The sequence below is a fragment of the Hyla sarda genome, chromosome 8 (genome assembly GCF_029499605.1).
Source record: "Hyla sarda isolate aHylSar1 chromosome 8, aHylSar1.hap1, whole genome shotgun sequence".
NCBI classification, from domain to species: domain Eukaryota; kingdom Metazoa; phylum Chordata; class Amphibia; order Anura; family Hylidae; genus Hyla; species Hyla sarda.
In genome coordinates this window covers 228,307,582-228,329,024 of record NC_079196.1, presented here as the reverse complement: position 1 = coordinate 228,329,024, position 21,443 = coordinate 228,307,582, and the positions used below count along the sequence as shown (strand labels likewise).

Below are 21,443 nucleotides of genomic sequence, written 5' to 3'. Positions count from 1 at the left end.
ACCGTCTGGAAAAAGACTCTAAAATTCCTCATACTAGCCTCATCCCGGGTGAAGAAGCTTGCCGGAAAAAAAGAGAAGAGCTCTTCCTGTTTTTGCGTGGCTCTCCGCCAAGTATATCCGTTTCCGTGTCCCCAGTTTTTATCTGGGACCACGTTACCTTGGACCCTTTGAAGTTAAATACCTAGAGAAAGCCACTCCGGTCTCCGGGTCCTCAGACGTCTTCCGGATTAAAGAATTTTCAGGTCCCAAAAAGAGGGGGAGACCCAAGGGGGGGGGGGGTACTGTTACGCCGAGCGCTCCGGGTCCCCGCTCCTCCCCGGAGCGCTCACGGCGTCTCTCTCCCTGCAGCGCCCCGGTCAGTCCCGCTGACCGGGAGCGCTGCACTGACATGGCCGTCGGGGATGCGATTCGCACAGCGGGACGCGCCCGCTCGCGAATCGCATCCCAAGTCACTTACCCGTCCCGGTCCCCTGCTGTCATGTGCTGGCGCGCGCGGCTACGCTCTCTAGGGCGCGTGCGCGCCAGCTCTCTGAGACTTAAAGGGCCAGTGCACCAATGGTTGGTGTCTGGCCCAATTAGCTTAATTGGCTCCCACCTGCTCCCAGACTATATCTGCTCACTGCCCCTGCACTCCCTTGCCGGATCTTGTTGCCCTTGTGCCAGAGAAAGCCTTTCCTTGTGTGTTCCTAGCCTGTGTTCCAGACCTCCTGCCGTTGCCCCTGACTACGATCCTTGCTGCCTGCCCTGACCTTCTGCTACGTCCGACCTTGCTCTTGCCTTATCCCTTGTACCATGCCTATCTCAGCAGTCAGAGAGGTTGAGCCGTTGCCGGTGGATACGACCTGGTTGCTACCGCCGCTGCAAGACCATCCCGCTTTGCGGCGGGCTCTGGTGAAAACCAGTAGCAACTTAGAACCGGTCCACCGACACGGTCCACGCCAATCCCTCTCTGACACAGAGGATCCACCTCCTGCCTGCCGATCCGTGATAACAAGACTATAACTACTATAATACTGCTCCTATATACAAGAATATAACTACTATAATACTGCTCCTATATACAAGAATATAACTACTATAATACTGCTCCTATATACAAGAATATAACTACTATAATACTGCCTCCTACATACAAGAATATAACTACCATAATACTGCTCCTATATACAAGAAGATAACTACTGTCACGATGCCGGCTGGCAGGTGGTGGATCCTCTGTGCCAGAGAGGGATTGGCGTGGACCGTGCTAGAGGATCGGTTCTAAGTCACTACTGGTTTTCACCAGAGCCCGCCGCAAAGCGGGATGGTCTTGCTGCGGCGGTAGTGACCAGGTCGTATCCCCTAGCAACGGCTCAACCTCTCTGGCTGCTGAAGATAGGCGCGGTACAAGGGAGTAGACAGAAGCAAGGTCGGACGTAGCAGAAGGTCGGGGCAGGCAGCAAGGATCGTAGTCAGGGGCAACGGCAGAAGGTCTGGAATCACAGGCAAGGAACACACAAGGAACGCTTTCACTGGCACTAGGGCAACAAGATCCGGCGAGGGAGTGAAGGGGAAGTGAGGTGATATAGGGAAGTGCACAGGTGTAAACACTAATTGGAACCACTGCACCAATCAGCGGTGCAGTGGCCCTTTAAATCGCAAAGACCCGGCGCGCGCGCGCCCTAGGGAGCGGGGCCGCGCGCGCCGGGACAGAACTGACGGGGAGCGAGTCAGGTACGGGAGCCGGGGTGCGCATCGCGAGCGGGCGCTACCCACATCGCGAATCGCATCCCGGCCGGAGGTGGTAACGCAGCGCCCCGGGTCCGTGGAACCGACCGGGGCGCTGCAGTGAGGGAAGTGTAGCGAGCGCTCCGGGGAGGAGCGGGGACCCGGAGCGCTCGGCGTAACAGTACCCCCCCCCTTGGGTCTCCCCCTCTTCTTGGGGCCTGAGAACCTGAGGATCAGACTTTTGTCCAGGATATTGTCCTCAGGTTCCCAGGACCTCTCTTCTGGACCACAACCCTCCCAATCCACTAAAAAAAAAGTTTTTCCTCTGACCTTTTTTGAGGCTAAGATCTCTTTGACAGAGAAGATGTCCGAGGAGCCGGAAACAGGAGTGGGAGGAACAGATTTAGGAGAAAAACGGTTGAGGATGAGAGGTTTAAGAAGAGAGACGTGAAAGGCATTAGGGATACGAAGAGAAGGAGGAAGAAGAAGTTTGTAAGAGACAGGATTAATTTGACACAAAACTTTAAAAGGACCAAGATAGCGTGGTCCCAACTTATAGCTCGGGACACGGAAACGGACATATTTAGCGGAGAGCCATACCTTGTCTCCAGGGGAAAAAATGGGAGGAGCTCTTCTTTTCTTATCTGCGAATCTCTTCATGCGAGAAGAAGCCTGTAAGAGAGAATTTTGGGTCTCTTTCCATATGGTGGAAAGATCACGAGAAATTTCATCCACAGCGGGCAGACCAGAGGGCAAGGGGGTAGGGAGGGGGGGAAGAGGGTGACGGCCGTACACCACGAAAAACGGAGATTTGGAGGAAGATTCAGAGATTCTGAAATTATACGAGAATTCGGCCCAAGGTAGAAGATCTGCCCAGTCATCCTGGCGGGAGGAAACAAAATGTCGTAAATAGTCACCCAAGATCTGGTTAATTCTCTCTACTTGTCCATTGGATTGAGGATGGTATGCAGAAGAAAAATTTAATTTAATCTTGAGTTGTTTACAGAGAGCCCTCCAGAATTTAGACACAAATTGGACGCCTCTATCCGAGACGATCTGTGTAGGCAACCCGTGAAGACGAAAAATGTGTACAAAAAATTGTTTAGCCAACTGAGGCGCTGAAGGAAGACCAGGAAGAGGGATGAAATGTGCCATTTTGGAGAATCGATCAACGACCACCCAAATAACAGTGTTGCCATGGGATGGGGGTAAGTCAGTAATAAAATCCATACCAATCAGAGACCAAGGTTGTTCGGGGACAGGTAGAGGATGAAGAAAACCAGCGGGCTTCTGGCGAGGAGTCTTATCCCGGGCACAGATAGTGCAGGCTCGCACAAAGTCCACCACATCAGTCTCTAGAGTCGGCCACCAATAGAAGCGAGAGATGAGTTGCACAGATTTCTTAATGCCCGCATGACCTGCGAGATGGGAGGAGTGACCCCATTTGAGGATCCCAAGGCGTTGGCGTGGAGAAACAAAGGTCTTTCCTGGAGGAGTTTGCCTGATGGAGGCTGGAGAAGTGGAAATCAGGCAGTCAGGAGGAATGATGTGTTGAGGAGAGAGTTCAATTTCAGAGGCATCTGAGGAACGAGAGAGAGCATCGGCCCTAATGTTCTTATCAGCAGGCCGAAAGTGAATTTCAAAATTAAATCGGGCAAAGAACAGAGACCACCTGGCCTGACGAGGATTCAGCCGTTGGGCAGACTGGAGGTAGGAGAGGTTCTTGTGATCGGTGTAAATAATAACTGGAAATCTTGATCCCTCCAGCAGATGCCTCCATTCCTCAAGTGCTAATTTAATGGCTAGAAGCTCTCGATCCCCGATGGAGTAGTTCCTCTCCGCCGGAGAGAAGGTCCTGGAAAAAAAACCACAAGTAACAGCATGCCCGGAAGAGTTTTTTTGTAGAAGGACAGCTCCAGCTCCCACTGAGGAGGCATCAACCTCCAATAGGAAGGGTTTAGATGGGTCAGGTCTGGAGAGCACGGGAGCCGAAGAAAAGGCAGACTTGAGTCGTTTAAAGGCGTCTTCCGCTTGAGGAGGCCAAGACTTGGGATCGGCATTTTTTTTTGTTAAAGCCACAATAGGAGCCACAATGGTAGAAAAATGTGGAATAAATTGCCTGTAATAATTGGCGAACCCCAAAAAACGTTGGATGGCACGGAGTCCGGAGGGGCGTGGCCAATCTAAGACGGCAGAGAGTTTATCTGGGTCCATTTGTAGTCCCTGGCCAGAGACCAAGTATCCTAGAAAAGGAAGAGATTGGCATTCAAACAGACATTTCTCTATTTTGGCATAGAGTTGATTATCACGAAGTCTCTGAAGAACCATACGGACATGCTGGCGGTGTTCTTCAAGATTGGCAGAAAAAATCAGGATATCGTCCAGATATACAACAACACAGGAGTATAGGAGATCACGAAAAATTTCATTAACAAAGTCTTGGAAGACGGCAGGGGCGTTGCATAGACCAAAGGGCATGACCAGATACTCAAAGTGTCCATCTCTGGTGTTAAATGCCGTTTTCCATTCATCCCCCTCTCTGATGCGGATGAGATTATAAGCACCTCTTAAGTCCAGTTTGGTAAAAATATGGGCACCTTGGAGACGATCAAAGAGTTCAGAGATGAGGGGTAGGGGGTAGCGGTTCTTAACCGTGATTTTATTAAGACCGCGGTAGTCAATGCAAGGACGTAGAGAGCCATCTTTTTTGGACACAAAGAAAAATCCGGCTCCGGCAGGAGAGGAGGATTTACGGATAAAGCCCTTTTTTAAATTTTCTTGGACGTATTCAGACATGGCAAGAGTCTCTGGGACGGACAGAGGATAGATTCTGCCCCGGGGTGGAGTAGTGCCCGGGAGGAGGTCAATGGGACAATCATAAGGCCTGTGAGGAGGTAGAGTCTCAGCTTGTTTTTTGCAAAAAACGTCCGCAAAGTCCATATAGGCCTTAGGGAGACCGGTTACATGAGGAAGCACAGGGACACGGCAAGGTTTACTGGGAACCGGTTTTAAGCAGTCCTTGGAACAAGAGGGCCCCCAACTCTTGATCTCCCCAGTGGACCAATCCAGGATTGGGGAATGGAGTTGAAGCCAGGGAAGTCCAAGAAGGATTTCAGAAGTGCAATTGGGGAGGACCAACAGTTCAATCCTCTCGTGATGAGATCCGATGCACATTAGAAGGGGCTCCGTGCGGAAACGTATAGTACAGTCCAATCTTTCATTGTTTACACAATTGATGTAGAGGGGTCTGGCGAGACTGGTCACCGGGATGTTGAACCTGTTGACGAGAGAGGCCAAGATAAAATTTCCTGCAGATCCAGAGTCCAAGAAGGCCACAGCAGAGAAGGAGAAGGCAGAGGCAGACATCCGCACAGGCACAGTAAGACGTGGAGAAGCAGAGTAGACATCAAGGACTGTCTCATCTTTGTGCGGAGTCAGCGGACGTCTTTCCAGGCGGGGAGGACGGATAGGACAATCCTTCAGGAAGTGTTCGGTACTAGCACAGTACAGGCAGAGATTCTCCATGCGGCGTCGTGTCCTCTCTTGGGGTGTCAGGCGAGACCGGTCGACCTGCATAGCCTCCACGGCGGGAGGCACAGGAACAGGTTGCAGGGGACCAGAGGAGAGAGGAGCCGGGGAGAAGAAACGCCTCGTGCGAACAGAGTCCATATCCTGGCGGAGCTCCTGACGCCGTTCGGAAAAACGCATGTCAATGCGAGTGGCAAGATGGATGAGTTCATGTAGGTTAGCAGGGATTTCTCGTGCGGCCAGAACATCTTTAATGTTGCTGGATAGGCCTTTTTTAAAGGTCGCGCAGAGTGCCTCATTATTCCAGGATAATTCTGAAGCAAGGGTACGGAACTGTACGGCATACTCGCCAACGGAAGAATTACCCTGGACCAGGTTCAACAGGGCAGTCTCAGCAGAAGAGGCTCGGGCAGGTTCCTCAAAGACACTTCGAATTTCCGAGAAGAAGGAGTGTACAGAGGCAGTGACGGGGTCATTGCGGTCCCAGAGCGGTGTGGCCCAAGCCAGGGCTTTTCCAGACAGCAGGCTGACTACGAAAGCCACCTTAGACCTTTCAGTGGGGAACTGGTCCGACATCATCTCCAAGTGTAATGAACATTGGGAAAGAAAGCCACGGCAAAACTTAGAGTCCCCATCAAATTTATCCGGCAAGGATAGTCGTATTCCAGAAGCGGCCACTCGCTGCGGAGGAGGTACAGGAGCAGGCGGAGGAGATGATTGCTGGAGCTGTGGTAGTAACTGTTGTAGCATAACAGTCAGTTGAGACAGCTGTTGGCCTTGTTGCGCAATCTGTTGTGACTGCTGGGCGACCACCGTGGTGAGGTCAGCGACAACTGGCAGAGGAACTTCAGCGGGATCCATGGCCGGATCTACTGTCACGATGCCGGCTGGCAGGTGGTGGATCCTCTGTGCCAGAGAGGGATTGGCGTGGACCGTGCTAGAGGATCGGTTCTAAGTCACTACTGGTTTTCACCAGAGCCCGCCGCAAAGCGGGATGGTCTTGCTGCGGCGGTAGTGACCAGGTCGTATCCCCTAGCAACGGCTCAACCTCTCTGGCTGCTGAAGATAGGCGCGGTACAAGGGAGTAGACAGAAGCAAGGTCGGACGTAGCAGAAGGTCGGGGCAGGCAGCAAGGATCGTAGTCAGGGGCAACGGCAGAAGGTCTGGAATCACAGGCAAGGAACACACAAGGAACGCTTTCACTGGCACTAGGGCAACAAGATCCGGCGAGGGAGTGAAGGGGAAGTGAGGTGATATAGGGAAGTGCACAGGTGTAAACACTAATTGGAACCACTGCACCAATCAGCGGTGCAGTGGCCCTTTAAATCGCAAAGACCCGGCGCGCGCGCGCCCTAGGGAGCGGGGCCGCGCGCGCCGGGACAGAACTGACGGGGAGCGAGTCAGGTACGGGAGCCGGGGTGCGCATCGCGAGCGGGCGCTACCCGCATCGCGAATCGCATCCCGGCCGGAGGTGGTAACGCAGCGCCCCGGGTCCGTGGAACCGACCGGGGCGCTGCAGTGAGGGAAGTGTAGCGAGCGCTCCGGGGAGGAGCGGGGACCCGGAGCGCTCGGCGTAACAACTACTATAATACTGCTCCTATATACAAGAATATAACTACTATAATACTGACTCCTTTGAATATAACTTATATAATACTGCTCCCTACATACAAGAGTATTACTGTAATAATGTGCTACAAATTCTACAACCACTTGGACATCCTTATAAAATCCCTTAAATATTCAATGGAGAAAAAAATTATTAACAATCCACTAAACAACACAAATAGGTTTGGAGAATTGATTCCAGTGAGTATTCAGTCGTCTCAGGTATATTTCTCCCTCACGTCATTTCTTGGACACAATCCCTGTGAAGTTGCGTAGTCATGTGTTAGTCTCTTCTATCTCTGCCCATTTTTTTATTGTAAGCTATCAATGAAATGAAAGATAATAACATAGTTCAAAAGGCTGATAAAAGATCAGAGTCCATCAAGTTCTACCTATTTTCATATTGTGTCCCTACCGCGATGATCCAGAAGAAGGCAAAATACCCTATAAAGTTGATATCAATTGCCCCATACATTGGAGACTACAAATATGGCATCAGAATAAATCCCTAGATGAACATTCTATCCTCTTAAATCTTGTCTCCATAACCTGTAATGTTATTACTTTCCAAAAATGTATCCAGGCCCCTCCTGATCCCATTTGAGTTCTCCATGACCACTTCCTCTGCAGAGAGTAAAGAACCCCCATCTGTGCTGCAGGATAAGACTACACCATGTTTTACTTGTAGTCCGTCACCATGAAGTCATTAAAGTAGCTATTTTAGTATTAAAGTAGTACTGCAGTCTAGAGGGAGTAAAGGTTTTGTTGGGGCCTATTATAAGTGAATGGGTTTCCAATGGGCGCCATTGGTGTATATTATTTTACACTGCAATGTGTGAGTCGCCGCGCACATGCGTAGTATACTCACTCACATCTTGGTGAGACCAATATATGGAGGGTGCAGATTTGACCACTAACACATAGGCTACCAACAGGCAACCTAAAAATACCCTTTTCTTCCCATATATCAAAGAAAAATTTGTCATATTAAAAGTGCAATCTTAAGTTGAGTCCGCACTTAAACTGTGTTTAAAGATTCAGAGTACCATAATGTCTTAACTGTAAACAAGTAATCTGACCATCCGGTCTATAGGTTAAGTTCACTCTGAAGCAAAAGCAGGGTGCCTGCAGGAACACCCGTGCTCATAACTGTATAGGACAGATGTACCCAAAGTTAAAAACAATTTTACACAGCAAGCGTTTGCCTCTTGATAAAGCTACTCTGGTAGCGAAACATGTCGAGGGGGGCCGTATAAAGTTGTTTTTAACTTTGGATACATCTGTCCTATACATTTATGAGCACGGGTGTTCCTGCAGGCACCCTGCATTTGCTTCAGAGTGAACTTAACCTATAGACCGGATGGTCAGATTACTTGTTTACAGTTAGGACATTATGGTACTCTGAATTTTTAAACACAGTTTAAGTGCTGACTCAACTTGATAAAGATTGCACTTTTAATATCACACATTTTTCTTTGATATATGGGAAGAAAAGGGTATTTTTGGGTTGCCTGTTGGTAGCCTATGAGTTAGTGGTATACTCACACCCAACACTGCTGCTCTAAGCCTAGCTCAGGGAGCAGGGGGAGCGGCCGCGATGTGTGCAAGTAAACTGAACATGCGCGATGGCGACTCACACGTTGCAGCGTGTCTGCTTGTATCGGCGGATTGCCACTATGAGCAGGCACAGGTGGAGGCAACACTGTAGGTTCCATCATCGGCAGATCCGCAGGGTAAAATATTATATTTTACGCTGCGGATCCATTCGTGTGAATGAGCCCTTAGGGTGAAAGGTTTATGAGGAAATTGAATGCCAAGAGAAATTACACACTATGTAAGAGCGAACCATCTCTGAGGGATAGAAGGAAAAAGGAAATGAGTGGAGCGCAGTAAAGGTGTTTGCGGGGGGGCGATTGTGTTACATATTCATGTTTAGGGACGGTCATAAATCTAAGAATGCAAACCACAAACCAGCAAGAAAAGTAATTTCAGTGAAGCAGATTACAAAGTACAATCACGCAATGTATAAGGCTGATGACATCTGGAATCATTTCTATATTAATAACAGTTCTGGTTCAACATCATTCGTGATGGGTAACAGGACAGAGGACATAGAAAACGTGATGAGAACAACAAATAAATGTATAGGGACATAGGTAAAATGAGATAAAGACCACATCATCTCAACAACATTGGTTTAAGGATTGCATATATGTAAGGGCTCATAGACATGAGTGTATACATGGACACAGGTAGATAAAGGATCATAGACATGGGTGTATACATGGACATATGTAGATAAAGGGTTATAGACATGAGTGTATACATGGACACAGGTAGATAAAGGATCATAGACATGGGTGTATACATGGACATATGTAGATAAAGGATCATAGACATGGGTGTATACATGGACACAGGTAGATAAAGGATCATAGACATGGGTGTATACATGGACATATGTAGATAAAGGATCATAGACATGAGTGTATACATGGACACAGGTAGATAAAGGATCATAGACATGGGTGTATACATGGACATATGTAGATGAAGGATCATAGACATGGGTGTATACATGGACACAGGTAGATAAAGGATCATAGACATGGGTGTATACATGGACACAGGTAGATAAAGGATCATAGACATGAGTGTATACAAGGACACAGGTAGATAAAGGATCATAGACATGGGTGTATACATGGGCACAGGTAGATAAAGGATCATAGACATGGGTGTATACATGGACATATGTAGATAAAGGATCATAGACATAAGTGTATACATGGACATATGTAGATAAAGGATCATAGACATGAGTGTATACATGGACATATGTAGATAAAGGATCATAGACATGGGTGTATACATGGACACAGGTAGATAAAGGATCATAGACATGGGTGTATACATGGACATATGTAGATAAAGAATCATAGACATGAGTGTATACATGGACACAGGTAGATAAAGGATCATAGACATGAGTCTATACATGGACATAGGTAGATAAAGGATCATAGACATGAGTGTATACATGGACACAGGTAGATAAAGGATCATAGACATGGGTGTATGCATGGACATAGGTAGATAAAGGGTCATAGACATGGGTGTATAGATGGACACAGGTAGATAAAGGATTAGATAAAGGATCATAGACATGGGTGTATACATGGACATATGTAGATAAAGGATCATAGACATGGGTGTATACATGGACATAGGTAGATAAAGGGTCATAGACATGAGTGTATACATGGACACAGGTACATTAAGGATCATTGACATGGGTGTATACATGGACACAGGTAGATAAAGGATCATAGACATGGGTGTATACATGGACATAGGTAGATAACGGATCATAGACATGGGTGTATACATGGCGGACACAGGTAGATAAAGGATCATAGACATAGGGGTATACATGGACACAGGTACATAAAGGATCATAGACATGGGTGTATACATGGACACAGGTACATAAAGGATCATAGACATGGTTGTATACATGGACACAGGTAGATAAAGGATTATAGACATGGGTATATACATGGACACAGGTAGATAAAGGATCATAGACATGGATGTATACATGGACATAGGTAGATAAAGGATCATAGACATGGATGTATACATGGACATAGGTAGATAAAGGATCATAGACATGGATGTATACATGAACATAGGTAGATAAAGGGTTATAGCCATTGGTGTATACATGGACATAGGTAGATAAAGGGTTATAGCCATTGGCGTATACATGGACACTGGTAGATAAAGGATCATCGACATGGGTGTATACAACACATAGGTAGATAAAGGATTATAGACATGTGTATATACATGGACACAGATAGATAAAGGATCATAGACATGGATGTATACATGGACATAGGTAGATAAAGGATTAGATAAAGGATCATAGACATGGGTTTATACATGGACACAGGTAGATAAAGGATCATAGACATGGGTGCATACATGGACACAGGTAGATAAAGGATCATAGACATGGGTGTATACATGGACACAGGTAGATAAAGGATCATAGACATGGGTGTATACATGGACATAGGTAGATATAGGATTAGATAAAGGGTCATATACATGGGTGTATACATGGACATATGTAGATAAAGGGTCATAGACATTGGTGTATACATGGACACAGGTACATTAAGGATCATTGACATGGGTATATACATGGACACAGGTAGATAAAGGATCATAGACATGGGTGTATACATGGACGTAGGTAGATAAAGGGTTATAGACATGGGTGTATACATGGACACAGATAGATAAAGGATCATAGACATGGGTGTATACAGGGACACAGGTAGATAAAGGATCATAGACATGGGTGTATACATGGACATAGGTAGATAAAGGGTCATAGACATGAGTGTATACATGGACACAGGTAGATAAAGGATCATAGACATGGGTGTATACATGGACATAGGTAGATAAAGGATTATAGACATGGGTGTATACACGGACACAGGTAGATAAAGGATCATAGACATGGGTGTATACATGGACACAGGTAGATAAAGGATCATAGACATGGGTGTATACATGGCGGACACAGGTACATAAAGGATCATTGACATGAGTGTATACATGGACACAGATAGATAAAGGATCATAGACATGGGTGTATACATGGATACAGGTACATAAAGGATCATAGACATGGGTGTATACATGGCGGACACAGGTACATAAAGGATTATAGACATGAGTGTATATATGGCAGAGGAATAGAGAGGGCGCTACCTAGCGCATTACCACTGAAAGCCAGGGTGAACAAAGGTAATTGTAATGCTCACCCAGAATGTTACACTCGCCAAGTGTAACAATGGAAAAGAACTTGTGTGTGAGTATGCCGGCAGCCGGAAAGATGCACAAATAAACAGGGAGCCTCCAAGGAGGTGGCGGACAGCAGGAGGCGCTGGACACACTCGGAAGGTAGAATCAACTTTAATCACCCATCATGAGTGTATACATGGACACAGGTAGATAAAGGATCATAGACATGGGTGTATACATGGACACAGGTACATAAAGGATCATAGACGTGGGTGTATACAAGGCGGACACAGGTACATAAAGGATCACAGACATGGGTGTATACAAGGCGGACACAGGTACATAAAGGATCATAGACATGAGTGTATACATGGACACAGGTACATTAAGGATCATTGACATGGGTATATACATGGACACAGGTAGATAAAGAATCATAGACATGGGTGTATACATGGACATAGGTAGATAAAGGGTTATAAACATGGGTGTATACATGGACACAGATAGGTAAAGGATCATAGACATGGGTGTATACATGGACACAGGTAGATAAAGGATCATAGACATGGGTGTATTCATGGACATATGTAGATAAAGGATCATAGACATGGGTGTATACATGGACATAGGTAGATAAAGGATCATAGACATGGGTGTATACACGGACACAGGTAGATAAAGGATCATAGACATGGGTGTATACATGGACATAGGTAGATAAAGGATCATAGACATGGGTGTATACATGGACATAGGTAGATAAAGGGTTATAGACTTGGGTGTATAATGGCTCTAGAGACACATGGTCACATTATTTCACGTGTTTAAGAGTAAGCAGTCATATATATGTCTGACAATGTGTAAAGTCTATGGTCTACTCACATTTCATAAAGGACGGAGACAAACTGGGCAATGCTGGAAATCGGAGAGCCATGTTCTCTATGTGATTGAGGAATTTCTCACAGGCCGATTCCCCCTTTAGAAGTATGAGGTCCATTAGCTTCTCAGCCCTGACCCTTGGGTTTTCATCATACTGGACATCGATGTATTCCTCCAGGGAGATGAGGTGCAGAGAGTCAATTTCATCCAAAAAACCATCTACGTCTTCTTCCAAAGCCTCTATTAATTCCGACCTCAGTTGATTAATAGTCCTCGATGCTCCGGAGTCAGACGCCATGGTGCCTGGATTTCACAATCTGAAACTAATCCCATACACTCAATATAGTAAGTATATACCAGTGATATACAGCATTACAGACAGTAGATCTCGGTTTTATCTTGGAGTTAGAATTCTTCTTAAAGGGGTACTCCAGCCCTGAGACATCTTATCCCCTATCCAAAGGATAGGGGATAAGATGTCTCACCGCGTGGGTTCCGCCGCTGGGGACCCCCGCAATCTTGTATTCGCCACCCACCTGTTTGAGCTGCACACTGCGGTGCCAGCTCACAAACAGCCGGGTGGCGACCACGGGGCCGGAGTATCGTGATGTCACAACTCTGCCCCCATGTGACGTCACCCCCCGCCCCCACTATGCAAGTCTATGGGAGGGGGCGTGATGGCCATCTTGACTCCACCCCCGTGTGATGTCACCCCCTGCCCCCACTTTGCAAGTCTGTGGGAGGGGGCGGACGGCCGTCACACCCCCTCCCATAGACTTGCATAGCGGGTGCTATACTCCGGCCCCGTGGTTGCCACATGGCTGTTTGTGAGCTGGCACCACAGCATGCAGCTCAAACAGGTGGATGGCGAATACAAGATTGCGGGGGTCCCCAGCGGCGGGACCCCCGTGGTGAGACATATCCCCAATCTTTTGGAGATGTCTCAGGGCCGGAGTACCACTTTAAATGATGTAACAAGACTTGGGAATGGCTCCATTATATCAGCTGACTGAACTTTACCTAAACTTTGATCTTTTTAAAACACAGATGATAAAACAAGATCTCCCTAAACTGATATGTCATCCCGGTTGTATAGAATAAAAAGGAGAAAACGAGGGAAAGATGGAAAAAAAATAGACATGAAACTCTAATCCCAATAATCCGTAATGTCCACCATCTAATGGATTCTAGTGTTGAGGAGCTAAAGATCTGAATCTTCATCTCCTTAAAAAACAAATCTCTATACAAGAAGTCATCTCCACCCTTCATCTGTGTCACTGAGAAGGTGCAGTAATTATCAGTGGACTGGGCTTGTCCCTAGAAGGATACTGTGTCCTATTTCAGGGGGAGCAGATTGGTGTTGGGCGCATGATGATCCATGAACATAGAACACTGGAGCCCAGGTTATCATGGTCACTAGGACCAGGGTCAACATTACCAAATATCACCCGGTTATGGTGAAAGTAAATTGGTCATTTAAGTAAAGAAGATGTTGTATCAGTTTATAAGATGTAGTCATCAGCATTGTAGATACAGATAACAGGGAACTAGAGCTTTAGCATTGTAAGTCTAGAAGTAAAAGTCTTTCTCCTACCTCAGTCTCCAGAAACTGCATTGATTCCAAAAGATGAACAGTAAATCTGGTACGAAGAGAAAAGTCAACAATCTGAGGAGGCCAAACCCAGGGAGGAATCATAGACGTCAGAGCCCAGAAGTGAAAGTCACGACATAAAGCCGTTTGTAATAACCTGAAGAATCCAGAATGTTACACAATATTTACAGTAAGACTGGATTTGTATGTAGCAGAGTTAAGTAAAACTTCTCCACTACTCCATCATATCTACCACAGCAAACACTGTCCAGAAAGAATACTAAACCTATAATCAGCAGCTTATAATAATACTGGAGCGTTATAAGAGGTGCGGCTGATATAATCACATATGATGTAATATATAGATATATATATATATATATATATATATATATATATAGACAAAGAATAAGTCAGCCAGCACTTTAGTTGATACCAAACTATTATATGGACCTGGCCTACAGGTGCACGCTACTAGGCTAGATATACAGCAACAGAAGAATGCAGCAGCACACTGCCAGCACATGTGCTGGCAGTGTGCTGCTGCATTCTTCTGTTGCTATATATATATATATATATATATATATATATATACATATATATATATAGTAGTTAAACACATACTCTGAAAACAAAACAAAAAGACTAGGGTGTACATGCATAGCCCACCAACAGGGAAGAAGATTGGCAATCCTGATATTAAATGTTAAACTCTCTCCACTAACTTTTCCCTACGACTCACCCCACTGCTATCCCTTCAACAAACTGACCCTGCACTCACCCTCTCTCTGTCCCTACATCACTGTCCCTAACCAGAAACCGGGGTACTCTACCCAAAAGGTCTAGTACCTAGGGCACATCAAATGAAAACCCTCTCCACAGGAGAGAAGCCCTACTGGTACCAAGACTGCCATACTCCAAAGACCTGATCTTCCCGAGGTCACCGGTGATGTTACTACAGACCTCCACCTCGGAGAGGACTTTCCACTGTATAGATATTAGACACCGTGTGTTCCACGTGTGGTATCTAACCACTGTTCCAGGTTCCAGAATGCCCCATAAGCCCACTAGTTGACTCCAGTCAGCAACTTGACTCCAGCCAATGGAAGCGTCCACCGGTTGTAAACCCCTATATTAAAAGGACAATGAAGCAGGAAGTGGTCCATGCTTTTCAGCATACCCCCACACTCTTCTCGGGGACATCCTCGTTTATCAGAGTTACTGTGTTACAGGGTGTCCTTTACATATAGCTCCCTCTGAAAGCAGCACCAGGCCAAGTCCCAAAACTTCTGGGGGATCCATTTCATGTTTAAAAGATATCCGTTTGTCAAGGAACTGCCATTTTTTTTCTTCCTGAAAAACTAATTTTGGCCTAGTTACTGGGAAAGGCCAGCCAAAGCTACCCACTTGTTTCTGTAGCCTTATAAAGTTTGTAGTGGACCGCATAGTCCTCCTCTCATTAGTTTAAACTGTACGTACACCTACGTGGTGTCCTTTATATATTTCCTGTAAAACTAATTTTGGCCTAGTTACTGTGAAAGGCCAGCCAAAGCTACACACTTGTTTTTGTAGCCTTTATACAGTTTGTAGTGGAGCGTATTGTCCACCTCTCATAAGTGTAAACTGTAGGTACACCTACGATGTATCCTTTATATATTTTCCTGTTAAACTAATTTGGGCCTAGTTACTTTGAAAGGCCAGCCAAAGCTACACACTTGTTTCTGTAGTCTAATACAGTTTTAGGGGTAGTGGAGTGTATTGTCCTCCTCTCAAGTGTAACATATACGTACTCAGCTGGTGTATAACTATGTCAGGCAGAGAAGTGCCAGGAAGTGCACAGAGGAGTGGCAGAGGCCTAAATTCATCAGGCAGAGGTCACAGCAGACTAGTGGCAGCAGGAGTCACAGCGAGAGGCCTGAGCTCCCGGTATCAGCTAGCAGTCGTGTCTCGATCAGCAACCCATCTGCCATCATTGATTGGTTAAATCAGTCATCCACTTCATCATAAGTGGTATCCGACACCCCCAGTCAACAGTCAGTGGGATCCTCAGACACAACCCTCAGTTGGCATGGCCCAGGAGCAGTCCCTGTCCTCCTATTGCCTCTGTCCTATGCTGTTCCCTCCCCGACAGAAGTATTGTATGCTGTGGGTTCAGCTCTACTATTTAGTGAGGATGATCTACTAGAGGACAGTCAGCAGCTACTGCCCAGCCAAGAAGTGGAGGAGACATCTGCTTGGCAAGTAGTGATGAGGAGAATGGTGTGGGAGGTGGAGTTGCGAGTGTTCAGGCTCCTGAAGCAGACACTGTTGAGGAACCTGAGGAGGGCATCAGTGATGTGCAGACACAATTCGATGATGATGAAGCCGATCACACTTGGGAGCCGGGTGCAGAAGGGGCTTCATCATCATCAGGAGAAGAGGGTTGCAGGTTGCCCGTGAGGCAGCAGCTGAGCCAGCAAGGTGGTAGCATGGTTGGGAGTCAGCATGGTGTCAGAAGTGGAAAGTCTGGAGCCAAACGTGCTCGGGGTAGACCACAAGCTTTGCGGCAGCCCGTAGTGGAACAGGGGTTCCCGGAGATAGCGGCAGTAGCAGTCAGTCAGTGAGGACTGTTGGGGGGAATATCAGCTACTTGGCGATGTGGCAGTTTTTCATCAAGCATCCAGAGGAGGTTAACATGGCCACATGCAAGATGTATCGGCAGAAGGTGAAGCATGGCCAGGGTCCCAATGTTCGCACCATGGCCCTGTGTCAACATATGCAGCATCACCATAAAGCGGCCTAGGAGAACCATGGCTCCGATGCGGTGGTCCAGCCTGCTGCATCACCGAGTGGCATGCCACTCCCTGCTTCAGCCAGCCAAGGCTCCACCATCTCAGCTGAAGGGAGCTGTGTGTGATACCCATCTTCTGTCACTCCAGATTCTCCTGCTCCTCCTACTTTGAGTCAGTCATTCTGGCAGCAATCCATCACAGAAGCAATGTCCAAGAGACAACAGTATGCGCCCACTCATCCAATGACACAGAAGCTGAAAGTGCTCCTGTCCAAGTTGCTGGTGCTGAAGTCCCTCATTTTTCAAGTGGTGGACTCTGCACCTTTCAGAGAACTGATGGCTTGTGCCAAGCCAAGGGGGAAAGTCCCAAGTCATCATTCCTTTGCGAAAAAGGCAGTACCAGCCCTGCACAATTTTGTGGAACAGAGGGTGGGCCATTCCTTGAGCCTGTCGGTGTGCACCAAAATGCATGGCAGTGCCGACATGTGGAGCTGGAACTACGGTCAGGGACAATACATGTCCTTTACGGCCCACTGGGTAAATGTGGTTCCTGCACAGCCACAACAGCAACTTGGACAGGTCACGCCACTTCCGTCTCCACGCTCTCGCGCTGTTGGTCCTGTGACAGTGTGCGACTCCGCCTTCTCATCCTCCACCGTGTCCTCAGCCTCCACTGCACGGACAAGTCTCAGTGCCCCTCCAGCATACCATGTGTGCAGGGCACAGCGGTGTCACGCTGATCTTCACATGGTTTGCATTGGCGAACGGAGTCAAACAGGGGAGGAACTGCTAAAAGTGGCTTACTCCACGAAAACTGGAAATGGGAACCATGGTGACCGACAACGGGAAGAACATCTTGTATGTGCTGCGACAAGGAAGCCTGAGCCATGCACCCTGCATTGCACACATGCTCAATCTGGTTGTCAAGCGGTTTCTGAAGTGTTCCCGCCATCTGCAAGACATCCTAACAATGGGAAGGAAACTTTGTATGCACTTCAGTCACTCATACACCGCAAAGCACACTCTCCTTGAGCTGCAGCATCAGAACGGTATCCCCAGACATAGTCTTATTTGCGACGTTTCCACACATTGGAATTCCACCCTCCATATGTTGGACCGTCTATACAAACAGAGAAAAGCCATCACCGATTTCTTTTTTTTTTTTATAACTGTTTATTTGTTAATTTTTGCAATTTTACAAAAATTGAAAAAGAAACAAAAAAAAAAAGGAAAATATAAAGGAATAACAAGATTGTCAAGATTCTGCTCGTACTTAGAGTTATAACATCACAGTAACAATTAATGGCATTGTCACAACGCATAGTTCTCCACTTCATATTTTTATATGACATTTGTTTAACCTAGGCAATATAATGTATTTTGACCTCGCCTTTCTCAGCACGTCTAACAGATATATTTATATGATCATCATAACAGCCTTACTTTTGGGAAAGAAAAAGGGAAAATAAAAGAAAAAGAATTCAAAAAGAAATAAAACTGTTTAAAGAAAAATGTTAAATAATTTGCATGGTACCCTTCAACCTCTTGTGTCTTAGATGTATTAATTATGTATCGTATTCTTCCCACTCTTGCCAGATTTGATAATGCTTAGATAATGAGTTCTCTAATGACGCTGAGAGGTATTCCATTCTCTTTACTTCCCTAACCCTATCCAGTAGCACATTTATTGGCGGAGACACATTCTCATTCCACCAACTGGCTATTACACACTTTGCTGCCATTAAAATGTGCAATAATAGTCTAGTTTGTGTTTTATTTGGATTCTTAGGGAACATGTTGAGAAGAAATATGGATGGATCTAGAGGCAGTAAAATCTTCAGTACTTGACTCACTAGATCTCTAACATAAATCCAATAGTCAACCAGGGCAGAACAATCCCAGAAAATATGCGGAAGCGTTCCCCTGGCTTGTTTACATCTCCAACTTAAGGGAGGTACCTGAGGAAACAATCGGTGTAGCAAATCGGGAGTTTGATACCAAAAGGTGAGTATTTTGTACTGATTTTCTTTGTAATTTATACATGAAGAAGATACTTGCCATTGTTCAACAGTAAATTTTTGTCCCAAGTATGCCTCCCATTTGTCTATATACGAATAACGTATACTAGTTTTATCCTCTGGTTTGAGTATTAGTGAATAGATGTCTGATATAAGTCCTCTGGTTGATGTAGAGTTTTTGCATAGGGTCTCAAAGGGTGTCATAGGGGGAAGGGTCATAGCTGAAGCAGTGGATTTCAGCCGTGTATGTATCTCTTGATAAAGCGGATATGAGGCGTCTGGAAGAAAATATTTAGACTGAAGCGAGGAGAAGAGGATCAATGTACGTCTCAACGGGTCTATTAAGTCTGTCAAGCTAACGAGTTTGGCTTCTCTCCAGTGAATGGCCACTTCACTTCTGTAACTTGACGGGAAAGAGGGATTATATTGTAACAACTCCCCTGTGTAACTTCAATGTCAACCAGTGGCAGCTCATACGTGACACCTGCCGTTTGCTCAGGCCCTTTGAGGAAGCCACATTATTAGTCAGTCGCCAAGATTACGGGATGAACGATGTCATTCCACTGCTTTATTTCCTACAACATGTGTTGGAAACGATGGCTGGTCAGGGCACTGGAGACATGGCGCCTACATCTCACAGCAACATGAGCCCTGTGGGGGCTGAACTGGAAGAAGAGGAGGGGGGGGAGGGTTACAGTGGAGCACAGTTTAGGTTTCACGAAATGGGTGGTTTTTATAGTCATCTGACAGGAGAGGAGGAGCAGCTGAAGGAGCTAGAGGGTGATGAGGAAGACGAGACAGAGGACCCAGACACACCATGGCAGTATGCAGTGGAGATGGAGGCAGGGTGTCCCTCCAAGTCACTTGCACAAATGGCACGATGCATGCTTACTTGCTTGCGCAGTGACCACCAAATTGTTACCATTTGGCAGCGGGATGTCTTCTGGCTCTCTACCTTATTGGACACTCACTACCGGCACAAAATGGGCCTTTTTTACACCCACTGAGAGGGAGGACAAACTGACCTACTACAGAGACATCCTACGTAGTCAGTTGGCCGATGCCTATATGAGCCATTGTCCATCCTCTCGCAGGTCTGACTCGGGGGGCCCTCTGCGCTCACCTTCCACTGCCATGGCTGCTGGGGTGGGGTGGCAGGAGCAGTACCAGCTCCATCAGCAGCAGCCTGAGTCTACAGTCGCTGATGAGTAGCTTTCTTCACCCGCATAGTGAAGCAACTCATCAGCAGCAGGTAGACATGGAGCAGGACCTGAACCAGCAGGTGGTGGCATACCTTGACATGACCCTGCCAACACATTTTGAAGATCCACTGGACTTCTGGGCAGCCAAACTTGATTTGTGGCCGCAACTAGCAGAGTTTGCCCAGGAAAAGCTGTCCTGCCCGGCCAGTAGTGTGCCATCAGAGCGGGTGTTTAGTGCGGCGGAGAACTTGTAACCCCAAGGAGAACTTGTCTGTCCACGAAAAATGTGGAGAGACTGACCTTTGTGAAGATGAATCAGGGATGGATCAGTCAGGATGTCCACCCACCAATGCCTGATGCATCAGAGCAGATTGACCATGCTGCTACACCAACACTTCACAAATATGGATAGTGCAAAACATATTTAAGGTGCTGCTCCCCAGTTACAGAAATTCCTCTGCATCAGACCACAAGTAAGTATTGAGGATATGCATTAGCTAAAACTTAACTTTTCTTAGTATAAAATATATGGACCCCATTAATTTATTATCTAAGAAAAGGAAAGGTGTGCAAAAAACACCATGTGCCACCTACACCAAGTATTGATGTGATACAAAGACCTCTAAAAAGTGGAAGGGAACAACGTATGGTCCATAGTAACAGGTGGGGGTAAAAACTTCCCCTGTATACCCTACTCGCGCACTATTAATTCCCTTCTTGGCAAGTGTAAATCGCCCTATAAAGCGCGGTCCCACACAGGAACCTCTCCCTATTTCCATCTAAAAACACTGCCATTTTCCAGGGTTTTAGTTGGAAATAGGGAGAGGTTCCTGTGTGGGATTGCCCATTTTAGGGCAAGTAACACTTGCCAAGAAGGGAATTAATAGGGCAAGAGTAGGGCCTTACAGGGGAAGTTTTTACCTCCACCTGCTACAATGGACAATACGTTGTTCCCTTCCACCTTTTGGAGGCAAGTGTTACTCGTCCTAAAAAGGGAGGCCCCACACAGGAACCAATCCCTATTTCCACCTAAAAACCCTGGGAAATGGCAGTGCTTGTAGGTAGAAATAGGGAGAGGTTCCTATGTGGGGCCGCCCATTTTAGGGCAAATAACACTTGCCAAGAAGGGAATTAATAATGCGAGAGTAGGGCCTTACAGGGGAAGTTTTTACCCCCACCGATTACAATGGACCATACGTTGTTCCCTTCCACCTTTTAGAGGTCTTTGCATCACATTAATACTTGTTGGTGTAGGTGACACATGGTGTTTATTTGCACACCTTTCCTTTTGTTTAATAAAAAAAAATAATTTG

At 46.4% G+C, this 21,443-nt stretch overlaps 1 protein-coding gene across 3 annotated transcripts in view; it reads right to left on the bottom strand.

Annotated features, from left to right (window-relative positions):
* The window catches only part of LOC130283982 (up-regulator of cell proliferation-like), a 99,682-nt gene that overhangs the window by 16,557 nt on the left and 61,682 nt on the right, over positions 1–21,443 (bottom strand). For 2 of the 3 annotated variants that reach the window (XM_056533834.1, XM_056533835.1), the window contains exon 2: positions 12,553–12,872. In XM_056533834.1, the coding sequence (XP_056389809.1) occupies positions 12,553–12,847 (295 nt within the window). In that variant the 5' untranslated portion in view covers positions 12,848–12,872. Of the gene's footprint in view, positions 1–7,082; positions 7,137–12,552; positions 12,873–21,443 lie in introns of those variants that run through there. The other variant, XM_056533836.1, reaches the window with a different exon arrangement.